We start from the raw sequence: 21,661 nt of genomic DNA, 5'->3' as shown, positions 1-21,661 counted from the left end.
TTTTACTATCTCTCTCTCTCTCGCTCCTCCAGCTCATTACCTGGCTCTGTGGCCTGTGACAGGAGAGACAGCACAGGCTTACTTGAGGAGTCCTGTGTTCCTGCCCTCAAAGACATGCTGGGTAAAACACAGCTTTAATAACACCCGGTTAATCCTGCCATTGTGTTAACTGGCTGTCACCCTCCTTTACTGACATGCCACATGTCCTCCCCTTCTACAGGTGACCTTCTATCACCATGTGGGGGTGGTGAGTGGGTCTTTACAGGTCCTGACCCAAAAATACCCGCTAGGTTGGAGCCACTCGGCGTGGAACCGGTCAAAAACACAGGCACACACATGGCTACGGACAGTGATACCTTTCACCAGTGCTCACCAATTCCAGGTCTGTATCAACCTGCCTCACAACTTTCCCCTGTCATTCACAATCACAAACCATACAGTTAACTGGCTGTACCATTTGGTAGGTCATATACTGCATGACTAAGGTATGTGGACACCTGCTAGTCCAACATCTCATTCCAAAATCATGGGCATTAATATGGAGTTGGTCCCCCCCTTTGCTGCTATAACAGCCTCCACTCTTCTGGGAAGGCTTTCCACTAGATGTTAGAACATTGCTGCGGGGACTTGCTTTCTTTCAGCCACAAGAGCATTAGTGAGATCAGGCGCTGATGTTGGGCGATTAGGTCTGGCTCGCAGTCGGCATTCCAAATCATCCCAAAGGTCTTCGATGGGTTTGAGGTCAGGGCTCTGTGCAGGCCAGTCAAGTACTTCCACACCGATCTCGACAAACCATTTCTGTATGGACCTCGCTTTGTGCATAGGGGGCATTGTCATGCTGAAACAGGATAGGGCCTTCCCCAATCGGTTGCCACAAAGTTGGAAACACAGAATCATCTAGAATGTCATTGTATGCTGTAGCGTTAAGATTTCCCTTCATTGGAACTAAGGGCCCTAGCCCAAACCATGAAAAACAGCCCCAGACCATTATTTCTCCTCCACCACACTTTAGTGTTGGCACTATGCATTTGAGCAGGTAGCGTTCTCCTGGCATCCACCAAACCCAGATTGATCCGTTCGGACTGCCAGATGGTGAAGTGTGATTCATCACTCCAGAGAACGCAATTCCACTGCTCCAGAGTCCAATGGTGGCGAGCTTTACACCACTCCAGACGACACTTGGCATTGCGCATGGTGACCTTAGGCTTGTGTGTGGCTGCTCGGCCATGGAAACCCATTTCATGAAACTCCGGACTAACAGTTCTTGTGCTGACGTTGATTCCAGAGGCAGTTTGGAACTCGGTAGTGAGTGTTGCAACCAAGGACAGACCTTTTTACGCGCTTTAGCACTTGCCGGTCCCTTTCTGTGAGCTTGTGTGGCCTACCACGTCGCAGCTGAGCCATTGTTGCTCCTAGATGTTTTCACTTGACAATAACAGCACTTACAGCTCTAACAAGGCAGACATTTGATGAACTGACTTGTTGGAAAGGTGGCATCCTATGACAGTGCCACGTTGAAAGTCACTGAGCTCTTCAGTAAGGACATTTGACTGACAGTGTTTGTCTATGGAGATTGCATGGCGGTGTGCTCAATTTTATACCTGTCAGCAACGGGTGTGAAGTGGTGTCCACATACTTTTGTGCATATATAGTGTACATGCAACCATCAATTGGATTGCAGACATCACAGATCAAGAGCTAACTATCTTGTCGAATGCCCGAGCTGGCAAGGTAAAAATCTGTCATTCTGCCCCTGAGCAAGGCAGTTAGCCCACTGTTCCCCGGGCACCGAAGACATGGATGTCGATTATGGCAGCCCCCCGCACCTCTCTGATTCAGAGGGGTTGGGTTAGGTGCAGAAGACGCATTTCAGTTGAAGGCATTCAGTTGTGCAACTGACTAGGTATCCCCCTGTCCCTTTGTCTCTGTTTGTGGTTTGTGCATGTAATTGTCATTTTTGACCGTTGAGGCATAAAGCTGTCAGGTATAGCGTGTAGCATTAAATGGGGGTCCAGAGCCTCTTAGATTGTTCTGACCCAAATGGACTCTACTCTAGCCATCTGGACTGAGTTGAAACCTACTAATAGTGTCCTCCTCTGCTCTACAGACACAGACCGGGTCTCACCACCCTGTTGTCTGGTCCCTCACCCCTTCTGTTATCTTTGTCTCGACCATCTGCTACAGGGACTATCCAGCTCCACATCTCCACAGCTCCAAAATGACTGAATGATTCATGTAATAGAGGTCAACTCTGCTTGTATGCTGATGCTCAGTTTCACTTTGAGACGCAAATTCATTTTCCGATCATACAGTACATGTCAGGCGATTCAGTTTGATGAAATTAGAGTTTTGAATTATATCGACACATCGACTTGGAATGGAATCTGTCCAATGATCTGTCCGTCAGGATGAGGGTGATATGCAACATGCATCATCAGTCTCTTGTTGACAGAAATATGAAAGGTTGAGTCATAGCATAATTCTGATGTGGGTATGACACAAGCCATTGATTCATGTAGTCATAAATCAGTCCTAATCAGATGAGTTGTAAAAAACTCCACTGTGGAAGATGTAGCCTGTGGACTTTGAACAGAACAACGGCGAATTAGGCTGATAGCGGAGACAGGAAGAGAGATAAAGGTTTGGTCAGATGAACACAGTCCTAAGATGCCTTAGCTAAGTGCACTATTAACCATACACACTGGTGGACATTTTGAACCTTAATCGATGGAGGGTGGAATTTTTGTTCTATATAATTATGATGTTTCAACACATGAAATGCTTCAGCATAGGTTTGGCCACCCCTAAACTTTTCCTCTTCAAATAAATCATAAATCAATTCCAAAAGTATTGTTACAGTGCTTGCACTCAAGGTCAGGATTTTATATAAGGGAATTAGCATACAGCAGTAAATCCACTGGAAAGTGCCATCCAGAGTGCAAATTATACCGTGACATTCGGGAGTCTCTTTTTCATGGGACCTCCCATATATGGCCTTTATAGTAAAGACACATAATTTAACTGTAAAAATGTATTACCTTTTAATGTGTCATTAACACAACCAGTCATAATGTTTTTATCTGGTTGTCAAGCAAATCACTTCAAAAGGAGATTAAGTAGGTTACCTGCGCACGTTCGTGCACTTCAAAACAAGACCAGCGTCCGAATGGTGCGCTGTGCACCCGCCATTTTGACTGGAAAGGGACATCTATTACAACCACCATCATTTTAAAGGCCTACCTCAGAGGAAGATGCCCCACCTATTTCAAGTCATTCCTGTCCTAGAGCGGATATTATCCTAGAGGTGAAAGCACCATCAGTTAAGACGGGCTCCTTTACTGTCAGGTGAAAAGAACTATTTCAGAAAAAGACTACCAGTCTACCTGTCAGGAGATGAGTCTCAGCTAAACCGTGCCTATACAACCTTTTGACATGTTGAGGGTTGACGTTTGTCTGACTCTTGCTGTTTGATAAATCCAGTGATACCATGTCGTATTCGTAATGTCATTAATATTTGGACATGCTATATTCTTTGTTCTCTCTTATAATTTCAGGAAGCTAGCTAGCTATACACTGGGTGTACAACATTAGGAACACCTGCTCTTTCCATGATATAGACTGACCAGGAGAATCTAGGTGAAAGCTACGATCGCTTTTTAATGTCTCCTGTTAAATCCACTTCAATCAGTGTAAATAAAAGGGAGGAGACAGGTTCAAGAAGGATTTTTAAGCCTTGAGAAAATTGAGACATGAGCTGTGTTCAAATACTCATACTAACCGCACTAACCGTACTATTCGTGACGTAAATTGAGCATGTAGTATGCTTATTGGTCATAGTATGGAGATGGTTAGTATCCAAAACTTCCAAAAATACGAAGTATACAAGAGGACACTATTTCCGTCCATGATGCAATTCTTCAGAAAATGGGCCTGGCTTCGCAATGTTTTCAGATTTGAAGAGCATGGTGGAAAATATGCAGCTGAAGTCCGACAAGAGCGGATACATATTCATTGCTTTAACTAATTATGACAAATGTTAAGAAAATGTTGAGCAATGTGATAAAGTCATAACTTTTCAGATGAGTTCCCGTTACACATTATGTTGACTGACAATTTGTTAGCTACGCTAGCCTTACGAACCACAAAGCATGTCATTACAGCTGTTGCTTATATGTACTGGTATGTTAGCGAGCTACCTAATGTTAGTTGGCTACTAATACTTTGAACTTGCCGGTATAACTATATGCTATCTAACTACCCAATGTTTATTGACTTGATTATTCACGTCATTCTTAGCTTAGCTAAACCGTATAGTCAAAGCCATTTGGGGTTTACTACCATTTTATTTGGGCATTTTTATTTTTCAGAAATGTGGTGGGTACTCTCTTCATTCGCAGGACTTTATCCTGCTAACTGTTCCAAATGTCCGAACTGAATTTTGTAAAAGGGCTTTTATGTACTCTGCGCCATCGGCTTGGAACGCCTTACAAAATACTTTTAAACTGGAAGAACTTGTTCCGATTGGTGTTTTTAAATCACTGATGAAGGATTGTGAGGCTGATTCCCTGACCTGTCAATGTTTTTAATTTGCTGTTTTATGATTTTGTTATACTCTTGTGAATTCTATGGTTTTTACTAGATTACTTGTAGTTTTTCATGTTGTCTGTCTGTAATTGTGTCATGACTTGGTGCATCTTGGCCAGGACGCTCTTGAAAAAGAGATTTCAAATCTCAATGAGCCCTTACTGGTTAAATAAAGGTTAAATAAAATAAAAAATAGTCATTGTCCGTTCTCAATGGGCATGGTTAATAAAGTCGTAAGATGTCTAGCTAGTAATTTGTTATGCTAACAAGCTAGCAAGAAGTTGCATAGCAAAAGCATCAACTTTCAGTAGACAGGCAAAGCGCTAGTACACAACCAAAAGGATACAGTTAGTTTACAGTATACTAAAATGAACTATTAGTATGTGGATATACTCATTAAGTGTGTAGTATACAGTATGTTGGTACAAAGTCATAATTTTCCGCTCTCCCTCTCTGGCGCTCAAGGGCGCCAGGCTGCCCTTCATTACACACACCTGTCAACATCATTACGCGCATCAGCGCTCACTGGACTCACATGGACTCCTTCACTTTGTTGATTGACTTCCCTATTTCTGTCTGCTCCTCACTTTGTTCCCGTGTCTGCATTATTGTCGTTTCCGTTTCCCCTGTCCAGACGCTGTTCATATTCTGTTCCTGTCCATGGTCATTATATGTTCATTCCCTGCACCTGCTTCTCGTCTCCAGCGTCGATCCTTACAATTTTCTTAAAATCAAATTTTAAACCTAACTCTCACCTTAACCCTAACCTTTACCACACTTCTACCATTAGCCTAAATCTAAACTCAAAAAGCATTTTTTGTTCATGAATCTGTACAATATAGCCTATTTTGATTTGGTGGCTGTTTTATCTAGTGGAAACCCAGGTGTAGGCTACATTGAAAAGCTGTTTGGCTCTCAGAGGACAACAGGTGTTTCTGATGATTGAACATTGCAATGCAGGTGGGTGTTAATGGTGCTTTCAAAACAACTTGGAACTCAGAGAAAAAAATAGGTCAAATCATGATGTCAGTGATCTTCAGGTTGGAAAAGCAGAGCTCAAAAAATATGCCATAGTTTCCAACTTGGAATTCTGAGTTGGATGACCGATTTGTCTTGAATGCACTGAGGACGGCATAACATTTAAATAAAACCATGCCCTGAAACAAAATGTTGGCTGAAAAGAATTTGCACATTATCTCATAGGAAAAGGCACGTAAAACTCACGGAAACATTAAAAGTCACACATTCGGATTTGGCACATCAAGCCCAAATATATCATACTTTGACTAAAACGATGACTTATTTGGCCATTTGTCTTTTAACTCCAAAAAGTATTCTACTGATGTGGGCGTTTAATGACATTCAGACTACAGAGTGGCATGTATTAATGGATGCCAAGGGGAGCCAGGCTTCCCCAACAATTTTAACAATACAAAAAGAAACATAAATGATTTCTCATTCGTGTCTATCCGTGGTTCATAATTGTCCTTCAATTCGCAAGAGGCTATTTCACCAGAGAAAGCATCTGAGCGAGGCAAACAGCTCCCCTCTGTCTTAGTATCTGTAACCCATGTATCTGATGATGTCTGACCCAAAATAATATGACATGTCACATACTAAGACAGGGGCGCTGTTTCGCTCGTTCGGATGCTTTCTCCAGTGAGATTGAGGCGTCTCGCTGTCGGTGAGCGTCTTGGTCAAAATGATCAATATATTCAGAGATGACCTATCAGAGCTCAGAATTTGTGTGTGTGGGGGGGGCTACTGGGGTGGCCAATCAGATTTCAGGGAGGGCTGTGGCCACCCCTGGACATGCCACTGCACGCACGCACACACACACACACACACACACACACACACACACACTGTATGATGTTCCTCTGTCCTGTGTATTACAGGTCATCATTCTAGGGGAGCTCTCTGGTGACAGTGACCCCTCTGAGATCGTGGCCATAGATGACATCTCCTTCAGTGATGGTTGTGTGACTGTCCCTGGTAAGGTCTTCTTCCATACCACCTCACTGTACACACAAATGTCAGGCCATGGCAAGGGTTAAAATGATCCGAATCAGCGTTACACAGTAAAGTATATCCCCTATAGGGCTACATATGAGGAAAACCAAGAAGAGGGGGATATACTGTTGTTGAAATACAAATATCAATAAACACAGAATCCTGTTCTGTTCCTGTTGGCATTCTGAAGAGGCAGGTAGACATGGCCCGAGCTGTCAGTCATAACTCCAAATGTGGAAATGTTTGCTTGTTTTTTGCCTAATAAACCTACTGTATCTGGCCTCAAATTGAGGCCTCTTAATCATGAAACAATAAATTCACCCCAAAGTGTGAGCTCACCATCTTAATTTATGGCTGTTGGCATGATGGAGTGGACAAGAGAGACATGTGGCCTTGTGAAACCATAATTCAGGGCTGTGTGTGTGTGTGTGTGTGTGAGATAGCTGGACATGGATTTGTGAATGATAGCAGTGAATGTGAGAGGCCCCAGAGCTGCACAGCATTAGAGCAGATCATATTACCTTATGCATTGAGCAAAATACATGTTAAACCTGCTAGAGAAAGATTTCCATAATCTCCGCCTCAGTGAGCTCCTTCAGTAGAGGTAGAGGAGATCAGCAACACTTGGAGAACAAATGGATTTAAATAAAAAAGCTTTATTGCAATTAATCGTACCAACATGTTTCATATTTTATCCTTCTTTAGGGTTTTTACAGAAATAAGAAGGAATGAGGATTTTGAACGTTTCAAAGTGGCCTCAGGGACCAATCACAAAGCATATGCTAATAAAAACATGTGATAGGTTAAAACAGTTGTAGAAAGACCAATTGATTGTGAGTCCATGTTGCACTGACCAATGGAATGTGAAAACACTAAAATAACATCAAACGTTAGGTTGGATGACTTACATGAATCTAACCAATTATTATTAGTGTAGATTGACCAATAGATTGTGATATTATGTTGTACTGAACAATGGAACATGTACATTTGTTTTATGTAAGGGGGTTCTATTAATCTTGCCCGGGTGCCCGTGTAGGCATGTTTTGCACCTGGTGAAGTTGATTGCATTCTTTTTGGAACGAGAAGGGCGCTCCGCTCTCCCCGCCTTCACCTGGTGACGTAACGGGCCTTTGGCCGGTTCCATGCGGTTCAGATAATCGAATCCGCCCAATGATAAAGTCAGTTGAGAATAATACCACCTGACAATGTAAACAGACACTCACGACATTACCAATGATAAATAAGGAAAAAGAAGAGAGATGCTTTCTAGAGGAAATCCTTGAGAATGAATTCCTCGCTCATACAGTACCAGTAGGAAATAAATATTTGAAAATGGAATCTATGAAACGTCTCTCTACGCTTTCTAAATGGATTAATAACGCCACCTCTTGGACCCAGGGACATTTTCTCAATACCAATCATTTGCTTCTTTAACATGTCTGGCCACTGGATTTTTTTAATGATCTTCTCTTTTGATCGAGCGTCTGTGTTCAATGATGCTTTCCTTAAGGGATTCAGTTTATCATGGAAACAACATTCTTGGTTTTACAAGTTGTGAAACTGCTCATTTCCATTCTCTTGCTCTGACAGGGCGATTGTACCATTTGAAAGTTTCTTATGAGTTGACAATGAATACGATTACCACACTTAAAATCCCCCCATGGCTGGGCATCCTGTAAGCCTATTGGACTGGATGATCTTGTGAGAGACAAGCGTTCACCCCTCTATTTATTATATTCCTGGCTTTCTTAGAAGTAACCAGGGGTTTCTCCTTAAATAGATTTTCTTAAAGGGGCACGACTTTGTAAAATATACCCGTGTTTAAATGTAACATTCTTTATAGTACTTGTCTTGGGAGTAAGGGTCGTGCAATATATACGAGATGGCTTTTTCCTGCTCCTGTTCTGAACCAGTGGGATCTTTCCCTGAATTCTCTCTTTTAATTTGACTTCAGCTTCTTGTAGCCATTCCCTTTTGAAAATGCAAATCTTCCAATTTATCCAGCATACGTTGTTTATTCCTTTCTTGTACAACGGGTGGGTCTAATCCTGAATGCATTCTAGCTTGGTATCTCTTCCACAAGTTACCACCTGCTAAAGCTAAAGGCTTTTCTTCAGAGGTAGGGTGCTAGTGGTTTTCATGTAAAAGGATGTTGCAGTCTGTGGGTTTGGTATACAGATCACAGGATAAAACACACACTTTTCAGTGTCATAATTCATAGTAAATTTCAGACATCTAAAATGATCATTTATAAACCTCCAACATTGTAATGTCTCCCTTTGTTATAGTAAAAAAACATGATCGATATAACATCTCCAAGTAACAATAATGGGGGAGAAAATAGTTCATGTTAGGGTCCTATAAAAAAACGTTATTCTAGTCTGCCAACAAAAAGATTAGCATAACTATATAAAAGCCATCTTTGTTCCCTTGCCAGTCGAAGGTAAGGGCCTATTATTGAAGAAAAATAAGTTGTTTTTCAAAACAGAAGAAGCCAGGCTGACGGTGAAGCTTGTGGGGAGGTTGTGTACTGGTCTGGTATCAAGATAGTGTTCTGAAGTCTCCAGGCATTGTTGGTGTGTCATGGTGGTATACAATGTCTTAATGTCCTAGGAGCACAATATAGTTCCTGGGTTCAACAGGGGAGGCTATAGATGAACACAATGAACTGAGTGCTGTCCTTGATGTATGACTTCAGTTTAGGGACAAACTCTTTAATGTGATGATCTACAAAACTGGAGACCCTTTCTGTGAGTCTACCAAACCGGAGACAACTGGCGTGTCAGGATGGTTAAGAGGCTTGAGGGGGCACTCATTCAGGAGAAACTGTGCAACTTTAGGGGTGATATCTGAATTAAACTCGCCCTCCTCGAGTAAGAGTCTGAGATCTGTTTGGAATACTCGTGAAGGATATGCGTTCATCTGTTCGTAGAAACAAGAGCCATTAAGTTGTCTTAGGACCTCCTGGTCACATCTGGATTTCATAACCACAATTGCGCCTCCTTTATCTGCAGGTTTTATGACAACAGAGGCATTCTTCTCAAGTTCACTTTAGTGCCATCTGCATTTCTTTAGAGCTGTTAATAATTTTGTCGTGGGCTTTCTTCTTCAGATACATTTCCAAATCCAGCTCAGCGAGTCTACACTACAGTGCCTTGCAAAAGTATTCATCCCCCTTGGCATTTTTGCTATTTTGTTGCATTACCACCTGTAATTTAAATAGATTTTTATTTGGATTTCATATAATGGATATACACAAAATAGTCCAAATCGGTGAAGTGAAATGAAAAAAATGACTGAGTCAAATGATCTGTCACAAGATCTCAGTATGTGTACACCTGTTTTGAAAGGCCCCAGAGTCTGCAACACCAATAAACAAGTGGCAACACAAAGTAAGTGGCACCATGAAGACCAAGAAGCTCTCCAAACAGGTCAGGGACAAAGCTGTGGAGAAGTACAGATCAGGGTTGAGTTATAAAAGAATATCCGAAACTTTGAACATCCCACGGAGCACCCTTAAATCCATTATTAAAAAATTGAAAGAATATGGCACCACAAAAAACCTGCCAAGAGAGGGCCACCAACCAAAACTCACGAACCAGGCAAGGAGGGCATTAATCAGACAGGCAACAAAGAGACCAAAAATAACAATGAAGGAGCTGCAAAGCTCCACATTGGAGATTGGATTACTTTAAGCCGTACATTCCACAGAGCTGGGCTTTACGGAAGAGTGGCCAGAAAAAAGACATTGCTTGAATAAAAAAATGTGGGAGACTCCCCAAACATATGGAAGAAGGTACCCTGGTCAGATGAGACTAAATTTGAGCTTTTGGCTTTCAAGGAAAACGCTATGTCTGGCACAAACCCAATACCTCTCATCACCCCGAGAACAACATCCCCACAGTGAAGCAGGGTGGTGGCAGTATCATGCTGTGGGGATGTTTTTCATTGGCAGGGACTGGGAAACTGGTCAGAATTGAAGGAATGATGGATGGTGCTAAATACAGGGAAATTCTTGAGGGAAACCTGTTTGTCTTCCAGAGATTTGAGACTGAGATGGAGGTTCACCTTCCAGCAGGACAATGACCCTAAGTATACTACTAAAGCAACACTTGAGTCGTTTAAGGGGAATCATTTAAATGTCTTGGAATGGCCTAGTCAAAGCCCAGACCTCAATCCAGTTGAGAATCTGTGGTATGATTTAAAGATTGCTGTGTACTAGTGGAACCCATCCAACTTGAAGGAGCTGGAGCAGTTTTGCCTTGAAAAATGGGCAAAACTCCCAGAGGCTAGATGTACCACGCTTATAGAGACAGACCCCAAGAGACTTGCAGCTGTAATTGCTGCAAAAGGTGGCTCTACAAAGTATTGACTTTGGGGGGGCGGGGGTTAATAGTTATGTACGCTCAAGTTTTCAGTTTTTTTGTCTTATTTCTTGTTTGTTTCACAATAAAAACTATTTTTCATCTTCAAAGTGGTAGGCATGTTGTGTACATCAAATGATACAAACACCACAAAAATCTATTTTAATTCCAGTTTGTAAGGCAAAAAAATAGGAAAAATGCCAAGTGGGGGTGAATACTTTTGCAAGCCACTGCATGTCTCAATTGAGTTACCTCCTTCAATAGTACACATTGTACACAGATATTCAACTCCTGAGTGTGACTCTCAGCCTTGGCATATCATCTTTAGTAGTAGCCTACCGACCTTGGATTTGTCTGTGTGCGTTGACAATGGAACTCAAATCTGTACCCACAAGCCAATGTTTTTGACTTTTTCTTTACACACGATACTACAGCAATATTTCTTAGCACCAAGTACACTATAGCATCTTTACGGTGCGGTTTACGACCAACATAATTCACCCGATAGCATTACGTACCTTTTCTCTGTGTCTATAAAACAAATGGATCGATTTTCCTATTTTACCATCCGCCGAGTGCCTTTGGGCCTTAAAGTCCTCTCTCATGGTTTGATGTGTGTAGAGAGAGAGTCTGTATTGTCGTTTAATGTAACACTCCTAAAGCAGTGCTTTGAGGCGTGGTTCCCTTAGTCTGCCCACCACAGGGCCAGCTACTAGCCTCTAGCACCGGGCCTAGTTTAGCATGTCTAAGTGGAGGGGGTAGGTCAATGACATCACAGGCATGCAATCTCTCTGCCTCCATCTGTCTTCTTGTTCCTGTGGTGCCACTTTTAACTGTGTGACTGTGCTATGACTCATCAAGCCTGGGAATTGTCCTGGTCAACCGTAATGGCAAAGACTTAAAAACACACACAATCTGCTAACGCCGGGGCGGGTCCAAGATCCCGACGCTAGTGACTTCATCTTAGGGTCCGTGTTATTTTCTCTCAGGTGTATCTGGTTGGTCATCTCGACTCCTACTAAACTTTACTGCTTATGAAGAATTTCATAATGTTTTAATTAAACACCCTTGAACAGAGCAGAAGAACCTGTGTTATACCAACACTTGTGAAAAGTAGGCTATAGTTTAGTAGCTTGACTTTGATCCGTAGCACATGAGATGTTGACATGTCTCTATGAGCTATAAACACATCATTCAGTCATTTGATCACCCTGTTGTAGGAAATTTAGCATTTGTAGTATATTTCAGGATTAAAAAGGATTCTGAAGTTTGTAATTTCCACTTTGAAATTTCCGACTTGTCCATTTAATTTTAATCCACATAATAATTCATATTTTCTGTTGCTGCAGGATCATTTCCCTCCTGTAGCAAACTGGCTAAATTAAGATCCTGCATCTGTAGCACCATATTGCCTGTAATCTACTGTACATGGTGGAGGAACATATTGCCTGTAGCCTACTGTACATGGTGGAGGAACATATTGTCTGTAGTCTAAATTGGCACTTTTTCCTATTTTGTTGAAGTGGCACTTCACATTTTTGTATGGAAAACGACTGTGAGGATTTATTTTACAATATTCACAATATATTGACACAATTTCAATATTTTTTAGAATAAATATCTTATTTCATCAGTTACATTTGGAAATGCGTATTTGAGTGAACATTAGCAAGCCAGCAGGAGATGAAACACAAAGTGAATTCTCTCTTCCCTGTCTCCCGGGTTTTAGCTTGCGGCTATTAGAATTAGGATTTAGGATATTAACTAGCTTGTACATGACAAATTTAGCTAGCTATGTTATCGACATATGGCAGTACACAAACAAAATCTAGCTCGCATATTTTGCCAGCTAGAAAGAAATAGCCGCAAATTAATTCAGTAACGGAGGAAGAGGATAGTGTAGCATGTGCTTAGCATGGAATATGCTAACAATGAAACTGACCAAAGGACTAGGTTCGGAAAGAGCAGTAATGAGATTAGCATTAAAAGATCAGACCAGAGACCAGGATATACAATTTTAACATGATACTAATGCCGGCTAGTTTATTTTAGAAAAAGTTGTAGTTCTGAAAGTAAAAAATGTCCTCTTGAAGACTCAAACCATAAAAAAAGGACCAATTAAATGGTCCACAAATGCATTCAACCGCTTCTCAAGATGTATGGACCATCAATAATCGGCGTTTCTCTGAAGAGATGGTTATGATTGAACTCACAATTAAAGGCTAGACCTAAAGGATTTGCGCACTTCTGATTGGCAGATAATCTAGTTGGGTTGTTTCTCTCACATTTCCCGGACTATTAACCCATTAGTTGACCTGGTTTACAATAGCTAGCTATAGCAAGCTAATGTTAGAGGCTGCCTCTTCAGCAAGAAGCAACTTTGACAACATTGTCAAAGTTGACAACAAAAATTGACTTTCCCATTGATCATAATCGACAATACGAAGACAGCATGGCTCTGGGGCTTCTCCGAAATGCCACCAGTTCTGCGATCGGATCCATGGCCAAAGCTCATATTTCAGTATATCCCACACTCAGCAGGCTGTATAGAAAAACTCTTCTGGAACCACAGAATGACCGTATTACCGCAACCCACAGCCCCCATAAACACCATGAAAACTATAAACTAACAGTGACCTCCGTCGCGGCCAAAACTACTCTTTCCCATAGGCTTGTACTATTTACTTGTACTATGACAGAATCAGCAGTAAGCCACCAACAGCTGGCAGACATGTTTACATTTGATTAGTTTTATTAGTGTTATTTAGATGGAAGACATGAGCTAAATGCGCTATAGCTAGCTAACGTTAGAATTGAGGTAGCAAGTTAGCTCTTTCACTTAGCTACTGGTTCACTTACATTCTCTCGGTCTCTGCTGATGTTGCTGGCTGTTTAAGATGCTTTAGAAACCACATTGATGATAGGGACAGCATGCACTTTAAGAAGCAACTTCTTGCTGAAGCTCTCCCACACATTTCTGCATCATGGAAGGTTCCCAAGAACAAAGTGGCCTCCATCATTCTTAAATGGAAGAAGATTGGAACCACCAAGACTCTTCCTAAAGCTGTCCGCCTGTCCAAACTGAGCATTCGGGGGAGAAGGGCCTTGGTCAGGGAGGTGGCCAAGAACCTGATGGTCATTTTGACAGAGCTCCAGCTGTGGAGATGGGATAACCTTCCAGAAGGTGAACCATCTCTGCAGCACTCCACCAATCAGCCCTTTATGGTAGAGTTGCCAGACAGAAGCCACTCCTCAGTAAAAGGCACATGAAACCAAGATTGAATCCTTTGGCCTGAATGCCAAGCGTCATGTCTGGAGGAAACTTGGCACCATCCCTACGGTGAAGCATGGTGGTGGCGGCATCATTGCTGTGGGGATGGATCCAAGATGGCGTAGCAGTAAGACCTGTTTGTTTTTGTCCCGTGTAAATATTGAGTTTTGTTTAGTTTTTTTTGTATACATTTCGATATATTTCAGTCTTTGTTTTCCATTTTCGTGTTAAATATACCTTCCTGCAACCCACCTCACCCAATGTGGTATGGATCTGCTATTTGTTAGACCTTTAACTGGAGCCTCCATCAGAAGCTAGCCATCAGTAGCTAGCCAGCTAATTAGCTACTAGCTATTTAGTCATTGTTAGCCACTGCTAGTGGTCTTTACCTTTAGCTCAGATGCCAGCCGCATTAGCCCGGATAGCCCTGGATAATACCTGCCAGTCTGCACAGCGCGATATCATCCCTGAGCATATCGGGCTGCTTTTTTCCAGTCCGATTCCTGCCGCAAGCTCTGGACCATTACACCGGATCATCACAGCTAGCTAGCTGCTACCGAGTGGCTATTGTGGCTAATGCCCTTGTCCAGAAGCAAGCACCAGTTAGCCTCAAGCTAGCCTCGAGCTAGGCCCATCTCCCGGCTAGCAAACTAAGTACACCAACTACAATACCTCTCTTGCCAGTTGGCCTGGACCCTTTGTTGACACGGAGCCCCGCCGATCCATCACGACTGGTCTGCTGGTCTGTTGACATAATTAGGCCGATGTGCTCTCAACCGGCAACTGCGTTGTGGATGTCGGTGAAGACCCATCTGCTAGCCCCGGCCCGCTAGCTTTCTGAACGCTGTGTCTCCGGCTCGCCTAGCGTAGTAACGGCTACCGAACGGCTCCCTGTTTCATCTATTGCTGCTCATTAGACCCTATGATCACTCGGCTACACAGCTGATGCTTGCTGGACTGTTCATCAACACGGTACTTCATTTTGTTTATCTGTCTGCCCCAGCCTCAAACTCAGGCCCTGTGTGTAGCTAACTGACCCTCTCTGCCCATTTATCGCCATTTACCCGTTGTTGTTGTCTTAGCTGTTTACCTGTTGTTGTCTTACACATTGTTGTTTTAGCTCTCCCAATCAGCACCTGTGATTGCTTTATGCCTCTCTAATGTCAATATGCCTTGTGTATTGTTGTTTAGACCCTAGTCCCGTTCAACATGCCTCAGATAGCGCCTTTGTCCCACCCCCCACACATACGGAGACCGCACCTAGCTTAACTGGCACCTCCAGAGATACAACCTCTCTCATCGTCACTCAATGCATAGGTTTATCTACTGTAGAGAGAGCATGCAGAGGTCTGTCATACTATCCAGGTCTATGCCCAAACAGTTCGAGTTTCTACTTTTAAAAATCCATCTCTCCAGAAATAAGTCCCTCACTGTTGCCACTTGTTGTAGACCCCCTTCAGCTCCCAGCTGTGCATTGGACACCATATGTGAATTGATTGCCCCATCTATCGTCAGAGATCGTACTGTTAGGTGACCTAAATTGGGATATGCTTAACACCCCTGCCATCCTACAATGTAAAGTAGATGCCCTCAATCTCACACAAATGATCAAGGAACCTAACAGGTACAACCCCACATCCGTTAACATGGGCACCCTCATAGATATCATCCTGACCAACTTGCTCTCCAATAACACCTCTGCTGTTTTCAACCAGGATCTCAGGGATCACGTCCTCATTGCCTGCGTCCGTTATGGGTCCGCGGTCAAACGACCACCCCTCATCACTGTCAAACGCTCCCTAAAACACTTCTGCGAGCAGGCCTTTCTAATCGACCTGACCTGTGTATCCTGGAAGAATATTGACCTCATCCCGTCAGTAGAGGACGCCTGGTTGTTCTTTGAAAGTGCTTTCCTCACCATCTTAAATAAGCATGCCCCTTTCAAAAAATGTAGAACTAAGAACAGATATAGCCCTTGGTTCACTCCAGACTTTACTGCCCTTGACCAGCACAAAAACATCCTGTGGTGTATTGCACTAGCATCGAATAGTCCCTGTGATATGCAACGTTTCAGGGAAGTCAGGAACCAATATAAACAGGCAGTTAGGAAAGCAAAGGCTAGCTTTTTCAAACAGAAATTTGCATCCTGCAGCACTAAAGTTTTGGGATAATGTAAAGTCCATGGAGAATAAGAGCACCTTCTCCCAGCTGCCCACTGCACTGAGGCTAGGAAACACTGTCACCACCAATAAAACCACGATAATCAACCATTTCAATAAGCATTTCTCTACGGCTGGCCATGCTTTCCACCTGGCTACCCCAACCCCGGCAAACAGCTCTGGAACCACCGCAACAACTGACCCAAGGCCCCCCCATCTTCTCCTTCACCCAAATCCAGACTGCTGATGTTCTGATAGAGCTGCAAATTCTGGATCTCTACAAATCAGCTAGGCTCGACAATCTGGACCCTCTCTTCCTAAAATTATCTGCTGCCATTGTTGCAACCTCTATTACTAGTCTGTTCAACCTCTCTTTTGTATCGTCTGAGATTCCTAAAGATTGGAAAGCGGACACGGTCATTCCCCTCTTCAAAGAGACCCTCCAGACCCAAACTGTTACAGATCTATATCCATCCTGCCCTGCCTGTCTTCGAAGCCAAGTGAACAAACAGATTACCAACCATTTCGAATCCCACCGTACCTTCTCCGTTATGCAATCCGGTTTCCAAGCTGGTCACGGGTGCACCTCAGCCATGCTCAAGGTCCAAAACGACATCATAACCTCCGATCGATAAAAGACAGTACTGTGTAGCCGTCTTCATCGACCTGGCCAAGGCTTTCGACTCTGTCAAAAACCATATTCTTATCAGCAGACTCAACAGCCTTGGTTTCGCTAATGACTGCCTCGCCTGGTTCACCAACTACAGAGTTCAGTGTGTCAAATCGGAGGGCCTGTTGTCCGGACCTCTGGCAGTCTCTATGGGGGTGCCACAAGGTTAAATTCTCGGGCCAACTCTTTTCTCTGTATATATCAATGATGTCGCTCTATCTGCGGGTGATTATTTGATCCACCTCTACGCAGACGACACCATTCTGTATACCTCTGGCCCTTCTTTGGACACTTTGTTAATAAACCTCTAAATTAGCTTCAATGCCATACAACACTCCTTCCGTGGCCTCCAACTGCTCTTAAATGCTAGTAAAATGAAATGCATGCTCTTCAACCGATCGCTATCCGCACCCGCCGGCCCGACTAGCATCACTATTCTGGACAGTTCTGACTGAGAATATGTTGACAGCTATAATACCTAGGTGTCTGGCTAGACTGTAAACTCTACTTCCAGACACACATTAAGCATCTCCAATCCAAAATTAAATCTAGAATCAGCTTCCTATTTCGCAACAAAGCCTCCTTCACTCATGCTGCCAAACATACCCTCGTAAAACGGACTATCCTACTGATCCTTGATTTCGGTGATGTCATTTTCAAAATAGCCTCCAACACTACTCAGCAAATTGGATGCAGTCTATCACAGTGCCATCCGTTTTGTCACCAAAGCCCCATATACTACCCACCACTGCGACCTGTATTTCTAAAAACCTGTTTTTGCTTTGGCACTATGAGGTATTGTGTGTAGATTGATGAGGGGGAAAAAACAATTTAATAAATTTGAGCCTAAGGCTGTAACGTAACAAAATGTGGAAAAAGTCTAGGGGTATGAATACTTTCCGAATGCACTCTATATAACAGTTTCGCCTAATAGGAATACACAGCAGATTACAAACTAATTATTGTGTTTTTAGCCAAGAAAAGCCTCTTTGGATATATAGCTCCCGTCTTTTATATCTAACCACGTGCCATTTTGTTCAGTTACATTGGCTTCTTTATGCGCAATGTCTGTTATTATTCATATCACCTCCAGTTCGGCTGCACATTTACAGCAGTGATGTATTTCCCCACAATGGTTATAAATACCGATACAGAGCTTTGTCACAAATAATGGGCGTAGAACCATCAATAATACCCCACGATTAAACGGAAACCATGGATACAGGATGAAACATGACAGAAACAGGTTATTGTAAAGATTCCCGTTCCCCTGAAACAAATCCGGGTTAATAAGTGATCATAGGTTTGACCTGTATTCACCTGGTCAGTCTGTCATGAAAAGAGCAGGTGTTCTTGATGTGTTGTACACTCAGTGTATCTCCAAAGGGACACACATGCATGCACACATACACACACACACACATATATATATATACATACATACACAAAGACACTTTGCATAGGTAGATGTCAGTGGATGCTTGTGTACTTTTGTGTGTGTTTAATGGGATTTGGATGTCTTTTTGTATGATTGTGAGTGAGTGGGTGGGCATGTGTGTGTGGAACACGCTGCTCCAAATTAATAATTTTGACCCGTTCCAGTGATTTTCTTAGTTATTTTGTCTGGGGCTCTGGAGAGGAACTGAATGGGTGTCCTTCTGGCTGCTGGCTCCTCAGTCTGGATCTCTCTATGCCTGCATCCCAAATTCAAACCTATTCCCTACCTAATACATTACTAAAAGTAGTGCACAATGTAGGGAATAGGGTTGCATTTGGTTCGCAAGCCTGGATCTCTCTGTCAGTCACAACTCATGTTGCTGGAGTCGATCCAGGAGATAGTCATCTTTATTACCAAAGGCTACAAGGGCAAGGGACATGTTATTTTTTACCCCATTCATTCACAAGATACTAGGGCCAGGCCATAGACTTGATACCTCCACCAAAACAGAACCTTATGGTTTTATTTCAAACATATACAACTCAGTACCTATAGAGTATAGTAGTAGTTCTCAAACCTCTCCTGTAGGGGATCCTTGCCACTCCATGTATTTGATTTATTGCAGAGCTAGCACACCTGATTCAACTTGTCAACTAATCATCGACCCTTCACTAGGTGAATCAGGTGAGCTAGATCAGGGCTACAACAAATTGTGAATAGTCTGGGGGTTCCAGAGCAGAGGTTTGAGAACCACTCGTCTATAGTATCCAAGTACAACAGAGGAACTAAGCATGACCTTCCTGTACATTTTATGTAGCCTGACTAATATCAAACTCAAAGTGGACAGCTTGCGTTGTACCATGCGGTCTGGTTTGCCAGGCTACCATAGACCTGCTACCTGTTCTGAACACATCCTGATGGATCTACTGTATTTAAAACAGATACAATTCACAGGCGGCACTATAGTCCACAGTATCCATGTGTAACAGAGGAACTATGCATGAACTTCCTGTACATGTCTGTATATTCTGTTTTTAAAGTTTTCCAATGTTTGTGAGTTACTGTTCTTACTCAAAGAAATGAGAAGAGAACCCTTTTTTTCAATATCCAGCCAGAACCCATCTGAAAATTGGACTATTTTATTTAATCGTGTTTCCAATACTTCTCATATAAAAGCCAGAATTTAATTTCAGTCCAATTAAGAGAGAGAGTCTACGGCTCAATATTGATCTAAATAACTCTACGCTCCCATTGGTTCTCATCACTTCATGGTCCAATCAAAATCCTCTCTGCCATAACAACATAATGTACTTACTCTTATGGAGGATGAAGACTGATTTAAGGGTAGTTCTCTTTAGTGCACAGTGATTTCCCATGAGTGGAGCTTTATGAAAAACGTGCACGGGATAGATATCATATGGCTGTAAGTGCCTGCATGTGTACAAGACATAACGTTGAGCTCTGTCTGAATTATGAAGTCTGCATCTCAAATGGCACCCTATTCCCTATATACAGCGCCTTCAGAAAATATTCACACCCCTTGACTTATGGACTTTTGTTGCTTTACAGCCTGAATTTAAAATGGAATAAATTATGAATTTTGTCACTGACCTACACACAATACCCCATAATCTCAAAGTGGAATTATGTTTCTTTTTAAAGAATTTAGATTTTTTTTTTTAAATGAAAAGCTGAAATGTCTTGGGTCAATAACTAATCATCACCTTTGTTATGGCAAGCCTAAATAAGTTCAGGACGAAACATTTGCTTACACGTCACATAATAAGTTGCATGAACTCACTCGGTGTGCAATAATAGTGTTTAACATGATTTTGTGAATGACTCCCTCATCTCTGTACCCCACACATACAATTATATGTAAGGTCCCTCAGTCGAGCAGCGAATTACAAGCACAGAATCAACCACAAATACCACAGAGGTTGCCTTGCAAAGAGGGCACCTATTGGTAGAATGGTAAACGTAAAAAAAGCAGACAATTAATATTTCTTTAAGCATGGTGAAGTTCTTAATTACACTTTGGATGGTGTATCAATGGTGCCGGAGAGGAAGGCAGACGTTTTATGTGTCCATCAACCTTTTGTGTTTTTTTGTTTGTTTATTTGCTATTTATTTTTTTACTTATTTTGTTCCTAATGTTGCCGCTACCGTCTCTTATGACCAAAAATAACTTCTAGACATCAGGACTGGGATTATTCACCATGGACTAGCAGAATAATTTTTTCCTTTCACAAGTCTGACGAGCCCGACGCAAAGGATATATTGCTTTCTTGGGAATAGACCCAGATCCCCGCGATTTGCGTGAAGAGGAGGTGGAGAAAAAGGGGCCAAAGGGCGGGCCACCTTCTGAGAATTCGTAGGCGATCGAATAAACCCCCACTTCCCTCCATTTTGCTAGCAAACGTCTTTGGAGAATAAAATCTATGAGCTACGCGGAAGATTTAACTACCAACGGGACATTAAAACTGTAATATCTTATGCTTCACGGAGTCGTGGCTGAAAGACAACACTATCAACATTCAGCTGGCTGGCTACACGCTATACCACCAGCAGGATAGAACAGCGGCGTCTGGTAAGACAAGGGGCGGCGGACTATATATTTTTGGAAATAACAGCTGGTGCACGATATCTAAGGAAGTCTCGGACTATTGCTCGCCTGAGGTAGAGTATCTCATGATAAGCTGTGGACCACACTATCTACCTAGAGTTTTCATCTGTGTTTTACGTAGCTGTTTACATACCACCACAGTCAGAGTGAGCTGTATTCCACCATAAACAAACAAGAAAACGCTCACCCAGAGGCGGAGCTCCTAGTAGGGGACTTTAATGCAGGGAAACTTAAATCCGTTTTACCAAATTTCTATCAGCGTATTAAATGTGCAACTAGAGGAGAAGAAAACTCTGGACCATCTATATTCCACACACAGAGACGCATTCAAAGCTCTCCGTTGCCCTCCATTTGGCAAATCTGACCATAATTCCATCCCCCTGATTCCTGCTTACAAGCAAAAATTAAAGCAGAAAGCACCAGTGACTAGATCAATAAAAAAGTGGTCAGATGAAGCAGATGCTAAGCTACAGGACTGTTTTGCTAGCACAGACTGGAATGAGTTCTGGGATTCCTCCGATGGCATTGAGAAG

General features: G+C 42.5%; 1 protein-coding gene across 2 annotated transcripts in view; it reads left to right on the top strand.

Moving 5' to 3' along the window:
- The window catches only part of malrd1 (MAM and LDL receptor class A domain containing 1), a 121,099-nt gene that overhangs the window by 2,854 nt on the left and 96,584 nt on the right, over nt 1-21,661 (top strand). For both annotated transcript variants that reach the window (XM_024393049.2, XM_024393050.1), the window contains exons 3-5: nt 33-121; nt 221-382; nt 6,483-6,579. In XM_024393049.2, the coding sequence (XP_024248817.1) occupies nt 33-121; nt 221-382; nt 6,483-6,579 (348 nt within the window). The remainder of the gene's footprint in view (nt 1-32; nt 122-220; nt 383-6,482; nt 6,580-21,661) is intronic.

Source organism: Oncorhynchus tshawytscha, linkage group LG29 (genome assembly GCF_018296145.1).
Source record: "Oncorhynchus tshawytscha isolate Ot180627B linkage group LG29, Otsh_v2.0, whole genome shotgun sequence".
Classification (NCBI taxonomy): domain Eukaryota; kingdom Metazoa; phylum Chordata; class Actinopteri; order Salmoniformes; family Salmonidae; genus Oncorhynchus; species Oncorhynchus tshawytscha.
This window is presented reverse-complemented; position numbering and strand designations above follow the sequence as displayed.